Source organism: Chelon labrosus (assembly GCF_963514085.1).
Source record: "Chelon labrosus genome assembly, chromosome: 10".
In the NCBI taxonomy this organism is placed as follows: Eukaryota; Metazoa; Chordata; class Actinopteri; order Mugiliformes; family Mugilidae; genus Chelon; species Chelon labrosus.
The window spans coordinates 26,669,548-26,681,972 of NC_140360.1; the positions used below are offsets into that span (position 1 = coordinate 26,669,548).

Consider the following 12,425-nt stretch of genomic DNA (forward strand, 5'->3'; position numbering starts at 1 on the left):
CACCGGACCACGTGCTCTGACAAACAAGCCTGCATCTAGGTTTCAGAGTGTGGACTGCTCACTGTCCACCAACAGAATTGATTGTTCAGAGGTACAGTGGCCTACTCTGATTTGAACTAGAACTGCAGGTTGAGGATTATGGAAGATATAGTCATTGATTTTTCAGATCAATAGGGAAGCCAGTTGGTTGGAACAAGGGGTCAAGAACATCTGAATGCTCATGCTTTCCATTGGAGAGGGAACAGGCCTGAGTTCAACAAGTGGATTACTGATCAATTTTGCTAAAGACAGACGGACATAATTGAGAATTCAAGGAGTAAAGCCATTTAAACAGTGAGTTATTCCAGTGTAATTCTTGTATATGCCAAATTCATTGCACATTACCAACCCCAGTTCCGCTGCTCTTTATTCTGGATTACTTGCAGCTAAACAGATGATCAGTTTATTTTTCACTACTAGTTAGTTTCCTTTACTTCCAAAGCTGTTGGACTAGCATGTGGATAACCTACAGGAGAGAAGCAGACAGGAGTACTGTTAAGGCTTAGGCAGGTATTGTTTATGAGCCTAAAATACATTTTACTGCTGACCCTGTCTATTTGAGTTCATTGTTTATGGATTATGGGCCAGAACTCATGTCTGCTTTTCCAAACAAGGGATTTGCAGTCCACAACCTACAATATAGATACTGCAAGTACCTCATACAACTCCACTAGGATCAACATATTAGTCTTCTCATAAAATGAATGGTGGGCCTGACTGATTCCTAATTACAGCTCTGCCTTACCAAATATCAACTGATAGGAACTGGGATTATTCAGGTCTGCCAATGTCTTATCGTTTAGCTTTAGCTTTCCTGCTAAATAAGCTGCTAGGGAAATTAGCATTTTAGAATTTTATTACAACCAACAAGAAGATAAATGCACTGTTGAAGACCAACTGAAACATCTTACAGTAGCACTTTTTTTTTGACACCAATTAGAAAAAAATAAGTATTTCAATAATGGAAAACATTCACCTTACTTTCCAAATGACATAAAGTACAGCTCTATAGCTAGCATGAGCATGTGTGATATTTACATCACTTGATATCAACAGAATGATACGGATGACATTTTTGAACGTATCAAAAGAAAAATAATTAAACAAGCAAGCATACATTAATTTCCACTTTTTAGGTGTCAAGTTGTAGTATCAATCAGTCACAGGCATTTGGAAAACATTCAGAGGATGAAACGAACAGCCTGTTTATTATGTTTGCTACATAAAGCTACTGGCTAACTGAGGCTGTTAAATAATTCTAGCATGTAGTGAAATACGTTTTTGAACCACAAACTCAAACTATCTCCGTGTAACAAAAAAAGAAGGGTTTTGTTTTTCTGCAATCATGTGATCAAGGAAGAACGTGGAGCGATCCTTGAGGGTTCCTGGGTAAAAGGCATCGTCATGACAGCAGTACGGTATATTGCACGAGAGAGTCAGCATTTAGGAGATAATCTATGCCAAAAACAAAAACTGAGCTGAGATGTATAAAAAGGCAAACACATTTAATGTTAGTTTCATGCATCTCTATTCACAGTATTTATCAATGAGGCCTTCATACTCCGTCCAAAGTGCTTGTCAGATGGTTTGTGTGACCATCATTCCCACTCATTTCATGCCACGACTGGCTGGCTGAGAGCTTTCTTAAACTAGTCACACTGCTGTATGCTTGAAAATTGTGGCACTTTTCAAGCATACAACAGAGTGCAACACTTTAAGTGCTTTTCAGGAGAGAGTCTGAAACTCTGCTATTATCCTCAGGTCTTTTAAACCAGTTCAGTCTGACCATAACCCAACTCCAAGGTTGGTATTCTGCCTCTTTTAGCTTGAGTGAACATGGCCATAACAGCAGGAGGCCACAGTGATTTTCTCTTCACACAGCTGTAGCAGACACATTTGCCTGAATAAAATATGACTAAACAGCAGTTGAATACAGCATGCGATGAGTAGAAGAGGTATACTAAAGGAGCTGTGCCACAGTAGTTGGACTAAAGCCAAGTTTGTAGTAAAGTTAAAAGAACTTGTACCTATCAAATATCTCAAGTGCAAAAGAGGCAGCTTTTGCCTAACTTCCATGATGAATAAAACCATTTCAGAGTGACAGTAGATAAATGCCAAGTTCCTTCCACGTTGATCTATTTACAGGGAGTGATCTTGTCTAGTCCTGGCCAGGCCGGGATATAGTAGCGAGGCAAAGTGCCCTCCATTAGCCTTTCCATCCACAACCCCAGGCGATCCAGTTTGTGGTGGATCTGCAGGGTGGATATGCTGCGGGATCGATTGGATTTGCGCTGCGGGTGGTCGTCACGTGAACTGGACCTCGACCTGCCCCCTGAAGCTCCCCCTTCATCCTCAGATGACTTATTGTCAAGGTCTTCGCCTGTGTAGACGGGCCTAAACAGACACAGGTACTTCTTGTAGCCGTTAAGTGCCAGCACGTAGCCGGTGTAGTCCACCTTGCGGTTTCCACCATCGTCCTCGTCTGCATCGATCTGCATGGCGTCCTGGGCGTATTCCAGCAGCGTGCTCATCCACTCACTGTGCTTGTCAATATTCAGGAAGGAGAAATGCAGCGTCAGGCTCCTGGGAGAGTTGAGAAAAATGTAATATGTCCATAAAGAACGCACTCAAACTCATACAATGGACTTCTGCAGGGAATGTTTAGCTTACCCTGTGAAGGAATAGACCTCTTTGGCAAACTTGCTAAGTAGAATGTTCTTGGAGGCATCAGTGAGAACCAGCACTATGTTCATGTGTCCTGGTCTTAACTTCACAAGGTTGCTTACATAAGTGATGTCTGTCAGCTCAGTCACCTCCACAAAGTTCTTCTTGGGAGGCCGACTAAAATTGACAGCAAACACATAGAGCTTAAAAGCATGACATGAAATCTTCCACTAAAAAGTAGTGTAAAATTGTATTCTTGCCTTGAAGTGCTGCTGGTCCCTGATGACCCATTTTCTGCTTTAGTTCCATCTTTTGCCTTTGGTTTTGTCTGCTTATCATCACTTGAGTCACTGCAGACACACAGAGGAAAAATCCCAAAGGACGTGAACGGGCAGAGAAGAGGAAGATTTAACAGCATTATTGCTTTGCTTTCCTTGGCTTTTCTTTAGATTTTCTTTATACTGTGCCTTCTTTATAAAGTGAAACACCAATCCACCAACCTGAAGGCCTGAATAACCACAGTTCCAAACAAGATAAACAAGGCCGAGAAGATGAGGGACAGAAGAGGCATCATCTCGCGCCTGCAAGACATCAACAAGACACACTGTGTTTATGTCTCAATGGTGACAATAACAAGTGGAGGGACGCTGGCTTGAAGGGTGCTTTCACACCCCATTAGCTGTTCTGGAACCAGCAGTGACAGGGTTAGTGTTAGGTTCATTTGAGCTGGTGTGAACCCAACAATTGCACCAGAACAAACCAGCGAGCTGTCCCCGGTTAGAAAGTGTGATCTGAGCACATTTGGAATTGCTCCTTAGAGTGGTTTATTTGCAGCATGAACACACATTACCCATGGACCAATACGCCATCCATTATAATTATATAATCACTTAGTTTAGCTGTGCGGCTTCTCATCATATATACAATATTTTCTATGTGTAGCCTAGATGCTCAATCAAATTGAGCACATTCATATACAGAACACTGGTACATGAACCAATGAACAGCATAAATGCCAAAGCCAAAGTTGCATTTTCAAATACATTATCTTCTCATTTCCTGAAATCCAATTTGTCTCAACTTTGTCTGGATTGCTCTGTGAACATGAACTGAACCAAAGTTCAAACATTGTAACAATACTGTATCAATTCCTCCCTGAAATACTGCTGTAGAGCCATTTAAAACTGGAATCTAAACTGAAACAGGTGTACCTACCAGTTGTTATGTAGAATATCATCAATGACTTCAGAGAGGTAATCGTAAGATGCATAAATCCATCGAATTACAAACATCTACAGGGTAAAAGTATTAGTAGTGATTAGTAACAAGACTGGTATTTGTTGTGTAAAAACACTTGGTTATAAGAATATTAGCTGAAAATGTTCAGCAAGATTTAGTCTTGATTTTTTTACTCAAAGAGAACATACAGAGGCAAACTCGTTGTTGAGTTCGGGCAGCATGGCATCGTGGCTGAGGATCGACGGGTCCTTTTGAAGTCTGTCTAACTCATCCACCAGAAGCTGCTTGTCCTCCTCGCTGCCGTTCCAGGCGGTGACAGGCTTGAACAACGCCTTCCCCGCAGCATTGCGCCTCTCCAGTATCACTACCTGCATGCAAAACCCGTCAAAGTGGTGGTGACATCCAAAACACAGCGCAAGCTTAATCATTATATATGCTTTACAACTGAAACAGGTAGCTGCAGTGTTGGACATATGCGAGTTGTACCTGTGGTGGTGGCTGTGCGCTGTCTTTGTTCTGCATGAGGATGTCACAAAGTGGCTGCTGTAGCCGTTGGTACACATACGCAAACCTCACAACTTCCCTAGTGTTGGTGGAAGCAAATGAGAGAAAGGCCTGGTTGCCAAAAGAAAAGGTCTCTTCATCACCTGTGATCAGCAGCACACAGTATCTGCGGGGAAGAGGGACTTTGTAGTGAATTAGAAAAAAAGAAGGTACATAACTTAAAGTTTCAATGAAATCAAATTGCTATCTAAGTGTTTTTATATGAATGTGTTGCATGTCAGCCATATGCTCGTATAGGACCCAGCACTGACAAAAAAAGTTAGTAATGGTATTTAAGGGTTTGTTTTTTCCTGGAAAATAATTAAAAAATGTTGATGATGTATCGTGCACTCGGGGGCGTGTACTAATTTTGAGTCTAATAAAACGTTTTCTCAAATTTCCATGCCCTCTGTCTCTCCTTCACTTGCAGCACTGCCGTTTCAGCTCTCTGCCCAAACATATATGGTCGGTGCTCCGACCAATCAGAGAAGACTGGGCTCTGATTGGTCAAACGTGGAGAGCAGGCTCCCTAGCAAGATTTAAAATCCCCCAAATAAGGGCTGGAAATTACAACCAAACCAAAAACAATATATCTAATTGGTTTCATGCTTCCATTTAATCAGGCGTGAACAGATGGTAAAATGTTGAGTCTCTCTTACTTCCTGCGCCTATGAAACTGTTTGACAGGACACAGCTCATCAAACAGCTTCTGATTGACCAGCCGCGGTGCAAGGAGAAACTTGTTATTTGCCATGAACTCGTCAATAATTTGCTTCTTCATTCCTTTAGCCTGTGGACAAAAGAACACATTTTAATGAACGCTGGTAGAAAAAAAATGGAGCGACTTCACTTCAATATGTCACATATTGCTTTGGTTTACCTGTATAATGTCAGCTGGCTTGTCAATGTTCTCTTTGAAGACCAGCATGGTCGGAGCGTACGTGTTAATATTAAACTGTTTCTGCAAATTGGCAGTCTCTGAAAGGCCCTGGTCCACATAGCCAAACTGCAAGTAGTCCTTATAAGCAAAAGCTGTTAGCTATAGAGAAACAAAGATAAATGAGCGTTGCATTAGTGATGCAGTTAGTTTTAGTGGCATCTGAACTACATTTAACATAAAACACACGGCAAGAACCTACTTTGTATAGTAGAGGAACAACAGGCACTTGGTCAAACAGAAGCACATGGGGCTTGTTGAGCTCATGCCAGCTGTTCAAGAACTGCAGGTTATTCTTGTCTGTAACCTGGAATAAGAAAAATATCTCAAATATTACATTAAAAACAACCCTTGTATATGCATTAAAATAAGTTTAACCATACATAAAATACAATGTTCTTGACTAGAATCCTGATATTTACCCGCTCCACAAGTCTCTGAGGAAGAAGGTCTTCTACAAACTGCCTCAGGTGCTCCTTTGCAACAGCATAATGGAAAAACGTCACCTTGCCATTGATGACTCCAAGTATCGACGGAGTGCGGTGAGCACCGAGGTGATTAGCTAACCGTCTCTCGTAGCCAACATCCACAACACCTACTCCAACACCTGCGAAGACAGGATATCCGCAAACACAAGTCAGCCTTCTGAACTCACCCTTTCACACAGGGCAGGACTGCAGGAAAGCTTTGAACGATTTCTAGATTAATTCCAAACCTAGACCCTCCATCTCCTGCACCACCTCCTTCCAGACAGGCTCAATGTGGATGCAGCTGAAGCACCAGTCAGAGGTTATCTTTATCAGGTACGGCCTCTTGTAGCTGTCGGGCACCACGTCGTTGACATACTGGTTGAAGTGCAATGTGTACTTGCTGTCAGCAAAGTCTCTGTGGTTCTTGCTGTTGAAGGGAAAGTTGAAGAAGGACTCATCGAAGTAGAAGCTGTCCCGGCGATGTGCATAGCGACCGTTTCCGTAAGGCTGGGTATCGTCAGTCTGCCCATAGCGGTCGTAATTGGTGCGTTTCTCCTCGCTGGACAGAATCTGGATTGACACAGGATAATTATTAATGTGGGAGACATACACACACAACACATTGATAAATTCATTTTGTTTAAATGACTGACCTCATAAGATTTAGTAATCTTTATAAACATGTCCTCAGCGCCTGGGTTTTTGTTCTTGTCAGGATGCCTTGAGAAGAAGATGCTCATCAGTAAAGAATTAAAAGAAGCATTGTTATTTAAAGTGCCAGTAAGAGGAAATATTTACCACTCTTTTGCAAGACGCTTGTAGACCTTCTTGATCTCAGCCTGGCTTGCACTCCTGGTTACTCCCAGTATTTTGTATGGGTCCATCTCAGGCCCAGCATGGGTTGGTCCTGTCAGCAGCACAGACAGGACCACCACTACAGCCAGTGGCAGAGACATCTTTGACCACAGTTACCTTAAACACACCACAAGACCTGTCACTACCAAGCCACAGCAAGCTAAGCATCTTCACACAGATCTTAAACGGTTTACAAATCTGAGGCAGCCTTTCCACCATATGTCGTTAGCCATGTAGTGAAGACAGCCAGGCTGCTAATAAATTATGACAATGGCCCTATAGCATGCAACAGAAGCTAGGTAAACTAGGCTATATTCACACACAGGAGCCAATAATCCTGTTGGTAGTATTATGTCCGTAACGCTGTTTTTCGAGGATGAAACGCATTTTTCTATTAGGGCTAGTGTCGTTGCTACAGGGCTACAACCGTCTAAACAGCTCTACATTCCCAGTCACCTCAAGCGGATGCGCTCAACCGCTGCTGTGCCACATTTTAGTTGAAGGTTTTTACTCTATTTCGGTTCGTCGTTCTTGGTTAACAGCGGAATGTGAAGGGTGTGTTCAGCTGCATCCCACAGTTCCTCCACGGCAAGCTGACAACCTGCTGCTGATGCTAAGCAGGAGTAGAGGGGGAGGCGTTCAGTGTCGAAAGGCACTTTGGGAGATTGAGTTATATTTGCGACAATTTACCATTATTTTGTGCGTTAGGTTTAGTCTTTGTCGCGTCGCGATTTTTAGCGTCCATGCATTACCGAATGCTACCCACGTCGTAGCGACGCACCGTGAATAAAATCGAACGCGCCCTTCGGTTGACCAATCAGAGGCTGCGGTGATGTAAACACGGAAATAGCCAGCGCAACCAAGGAAAAACAAGAGAACTAACAAACATCGTTTCACTTTTACTAAGGAAAAAGAATAATCTCACACGTTTTAAGGTTCAGACGTACCCTGTTATCACATATTTCATTTTTTTTTTATAATACTTTTATTTCACCATAACGTCATTAAGTTAGAAGTGAATGGAGAATGGAGGAACAACACAAGAAAATACTTCAGCGCAACAGGACTACTCTGGTGAGAGACTTAGATCCATCTAACCTCTACGATGGCCTTCTCGAAAAAGGAGTTTTCACCCAGGACATGATCGATGAGATAAAGGTGGGTCTCAGTAGGTCAGTGGTCGGGTTTTCAGGTATTTCTATAATATTACAAGCGGTACAAACACATGGTTTTCACGAAGTACAGGGAGGAAGAAGGGCTTTAGCAATCGGGTGTTTTCATAAATGATAAATTATTTATGTATTTGTTTATTTAATCTATTTTTTTTTTCTAATTATTTTCTTTTTTTAATGTAAATATACATGTTTAGGGAGAAAAGATAGGTAATTGAGTAGTGGAGAAGGGGTGGGTTAAAATAAGCATATGCTTCATCCTACTCCTTTATGTTGGGTTCACATTATTATTTTTGTTTGGACTATTCTTATTGGATCTGTTTGTTTTCATTTTACTTTGTTATGTTACTCGCACATGTTCGAAATAAACTAAACTAAATTAAAGTAAAGCCTGATTGTACACGTGACTGTTCCCTATCAGATCTCGGGGACCAGACGAGATCAAGCCAGGCAGTTAGTCCGGGACTTGGAAACCCGGGGGAGTCGGGCTTTTCCGTTATTTCTGGAGTGCCTTCTGGAAACAGGTCAGCAGAGTTTGGCAGAGATCCTTCAGAATGGAGCTCCAGCAGTTCAGCTGCAGCCTGCTACACCAACTCCAGTTGTGCGCCCTGTTGTCCAGCCTCTCCCAGTTTGTACGTCTGATATTTCTTTACATTCACATGTCATCTTTAATAATGTCATGGCTGCATTTAAAGATATTCAATCATTTGTAAATGGCCGCTGTGGTGTATTCTGTCCTCACATATGTGCTCTCTGTTTCTTTAATAGGCTCTCCAATGGATGTTGATAAGCAAAACAAAGATCCTCTCCCTGTCTATCCATTACAGAAACCTGGTACTACTCCCAGTCCATGTAAGCTATGCAGTTCATTTAATATTGATAATTCCGATAACTTCGTTGATGCTGAACATGTATTGATGTGTGAACCACAGCACCTGACAAGGAGTTCCTGAGACCAAGACCACAAGGTAGAACAAGACGGGATAGTATTCAGGTGAGTTCCATTCATTTAAAAAGCACGTAACAACAAATCCTTTTTACGCAAACTTTCTGTTCGTATATCGTCACATCACATCACACCTCTGCCTCTGCGTTTTTGTACTGCTGTGTGTCAGTGCTATAAAATGGATGCCAGCCCCTGTGGTCATTGCCTCATCATAAACAACGTGGACTTTGAACCACGGAGCCAGCTGAACGATCGCAAAGGCTCCAACATAGATTGCGACAAGCTGGAGAGGAGATTCAAGGCTCTCAACTTCATTGTGGAGGTCAAGACGAACCTGAAACAAAGAGTAAGATGACCTTTTTTTTCTGCCACCGTGTCTGAAGCTGTACTTGAGACATAACCAGTGTAATGCTAACAGATGTCTCCACATTTCAGCAAATCAAACATGAACTGTCATCTTTGTGTAAGAAGGACCATTCACAGTATGACTGCTGTGTGGTTATCATGCTGTCCCACGGGACCGAGGTAAGACACCGTATATTTGTTTTCTCTCGTTCCAACCCTTCTAATGTTGTGAACAGTTCACATTAAACTGTACCTTGTTCTTCAGATTACTTGATACCAGCCTCTAAAATGATGCAAAATGTAATATTATTCCAGCTACTGTATTACATCACAGCAGAACTTTCTCTGTGGTATTCTTCATCTTAAATTATTTACAGTTAGGACTATAAATGTTCTGACAAAGCATCACAAAGGAGGAAACTCATTCTTTGGTGATGTACATGTGTTTCAGGCATCAGACAGTCATTACCTGCAAAGGATTCTGAACGAAGTATTAAAAATGAACATTTCATTCATGCTAAGGTCGATTTGTCCATGTACATTTGAGCCCTTAAAAATAGGAGACTGTATTCCTACACGCTTGTGTAGGAAATTAAAGCCGACGGTCTGCACTTTAAAACCATACTCATTATATAACTGTAACTTGAATATATTTCGATCAACAGCCTAAAATAACAAAAGATGTATATACATATATATATTTGTATTTGTTGTATGTTTGTAGGTGAGTCACAACCGCTTCCCTGGTGCCGTGTACGGGGTGGACGGACAACACGTCCCGGTTCAGCACATCACAAACTACCTCAATGGCCAGCATTGCCCTTCTTTACAAGGCAAACCTAAACTTTTCTTCATCCAGGCCTGTGGCGGAGGTAGCTAACACAGAACACACTACTTAATAAGTCACAGTAGTAAGTGTTGTGTAAAGTGTTATCACAGGGAAACTCCTTTTTTGTCTTCGAGGTGAAAGGGACACGGGCTTTGAGATTTCCCCAGATGAGGTGGAACCATCCGGCGGTGGAGAAGACAACGAAACAGACGCCATCCCAACGTCATCCAGCAGCGACTCTCTGAGCATGTCCGACGAGCCGGACGCCAGAGCCACACTGCCAACCCCGAGTGACATCCTGGTCTCCTACTCTACATTCCCTGGTGTGTCTGAGTCTAAATGCATATTTTTGTATTGATTAATTATACAGACTTTGTGATGGAAGTCAGAACTCTGTATAGACTTCCTATCTTTGTGTCCTAATGCCTCTGTGACCATGTGACAGGTTATGTTTCCTGGAGAGACACCCAGTCGGGCTCCTGGTACGTAGAGACACTGGATCATATCCTTGAGGAAAACGCTGCTACCGATGACTTGGTCACAATGTTGATGATGGTGAGCTTCTTTTACTATGCCAGTAAAGGTAGCTGGAGCCATTGTGGATACCACTGGCCATTGAAAGAGTTTTGAACAGAGATATATCTGTCTAATTATTACCCCGTTGTGCTTTTTCCCAGGTTAACCACGAAGTTTCCCAAAACTCTGCAAAAGGCCTCTACAAGCAGATGCCTGGCTCCTTTAACTTCCTCCGTAAACTATTCTACTTTCAAACACAGGTGTAGCGCAAAAGTTCAATAGTCAGGGAACATTCGTCTACTTCACTACAAAAAAGATGTCTGAATTGTAACTATGCTGTGACTGTTTACTGAAGTGATCATGTCTTACTGTGCATTTCTATCATTTGTAATGTCTCACTGTGTTTTTTTGTTTCAAATAGTTGTTGATTTTTCTGAATGAACTTTTGGGGAACAGGTATCATATCAGAAAGATGATATTTAAACACTGAGAATTTTGCTGTAATATCTAATAAATTAACTTTACTTAAAAAAATGCATTCATGTGCAATGTAACATGGTGAATTAGAGCTGAGATGTAGGCCTACTGTAGTTACAGGTTATCAGGTTTACTCAATTAAATCAAATGAATTTTATTTTTATACATAACTCCAAAATTATAGCAGTGGTGATGGGCTGGAATTGTAGTGAATTGTTTATATACCTATTTAAAATATTCAATTGTTAGTCTATATTGTAATTGCACACTTTGCGTTTTTGTGTTTTATATTTGTATTTTGTATGTTTCTAACGATTTTCAGTGGACGGTATAGTTGGATACTGTACAACATGTGCAACCATGACAGGATTGTTTATAAGAGAGCTTATGCGACAATACATGTTTGATATAAACTATTAAACTGTGGTTAATGTCATTCATCCAGTCATTCCAGTCAGTAGTAGAGATGACCTGCAAGTGTTTATGTTCAAAAATTCAGTGTTTTGTTTTGAAAATGTTTATGATTGAATCAAAATAAAAACAGAATGCTCCTGCATTCCATGTCCTGCTGTAGCAACTAGTGGACCTGAACCTGCCAATCACACACTGATTCCACTGAGGGAAAGGACTCAAAGAAGTTTTTGCTTGTGAACTGTTTCATGGTGATTTTTCTGCAAAAGATGAAAGAATACAAATGAAACATCTTCCATCACTTTTGGAAGTGGCCTATCACATTGTCTTCACCTGAACCACCAGTACGGTGTACATTTTAGGACATCCTCAGCTGTCAGACTCAGGTGTCAGACATCAGATGAAAAAGCATCAGGTCTCAGGAAAACCGCTGTCAAGTTTACGGAATTACTTATTTACTTATTACTTATTATTACTTATTTATTACTTAATTCCTTAGACCTGATTCTGATAACTTTTCATCTGAGAATTTTTTGTCTGACTCCGCTTTTCCTGAGACCTGACTCCTTTTCATCTGATGTCTGAGACATGACTGTGTAATTCCGTAAACTTGACAGCGGTTTTCCTGAGACCTGATGCTTTTTCATCTGATGTCTGACACCTGAGTCTGACAGCTGAGGATATCCTAAAATGTACACCATACACCAGCCCTTCACAAAAGAAAGAAACTGGAGGATCATCCCTCTCCTCAGTGATAAACACAATCTTAGTTTAGCTTAGCTTAGCTTAGCTTAGCATAGCTTGGTGTTGTGTTTGTTGTGAGCGTACACTGTGGTGTCATCACGTCGAATCTAAAGAGCTCTGTTTCAGGAAAAACAATGTTGTGGAGGCCTATGAGTGTGATGAGGAACTTAAAAAGATCTACAGATAATTTGAAACACACCATTCAGCTAGATTCCAAACGACTGAATGTCATTTCATC

At 41.4% G+C, this 12,425-nt stretch overlaps 2 protein-coding genes across 2 annotated transcripts; one reads left to right on the plus strand and one right to left on the minus strand.

The window, feature by feature from the left end:
• Positions 1-914: 914 nt before the first annotated feature.
• dnajc16 (DnaJ (Hsp40) homolog, subfamily C, member 16) lies at positions 915-7,339 on the minus strand. Its single transcript, XM_084553865.1, has 15 exons — positions 7,204-7,339; positions 6,691-6,864; positions 6,546-6,612; positions 6,138-6,462; positions 5,845-6,029; positions 5,625-5,729; positions 5,366-5,524; positions 5,145-5,275; positions 4,429-4,612; positions 4,131-4,310; positions 3,919-3,995; positions 3,204-3,284; positions 2,964-3,053; positions 2,710-2,880; positions 915-2,622 (listed from the first exon to the last, which is right to left on the minus strand). Exons 2-15 carry the CDS (start codon positions 6,846-6,848, stop codon positions 2,175-2,177), a joined length of 2,361 nt encoding a protein of 786 aa, XP_084409991.1. The 5' UTR covers positions 6,849-6,864; positions 7,204-7,339; the 3' UTR covers positions 915-2,174.
• Positions 7,340-7,773: 434 nt separating this feature from the next.
• Positions 7,774-11,662, plus strand: casp9 (caspase 9, apoptosis-related cysteine peptidase; the record flags this gene model as incomplete). Its single annotated transcript, XM_084553866.1, has 10 exons — positions 7,774-7,905; positions 8,341-8,551; positions 8,688-8,771; positions 8,852-8,913; positions 9,035-9,211; positions 9,301-9,390; positions 9,935-10,082; positions 10,174-10,362; positions 10,485-10,594; positions 10,717-11,662. 10 exons carry the CDS (start codon positions 7,774-7,776, stop codon positions 10,819-10,821), a joined length of 1,308 nt encoding a protein of 435 aa, XP_084409992.1. The 3' UTR covers positions 10,822-11,662.
• Positions 11,663-12,425: the final 763 nt, after the last annotated feature.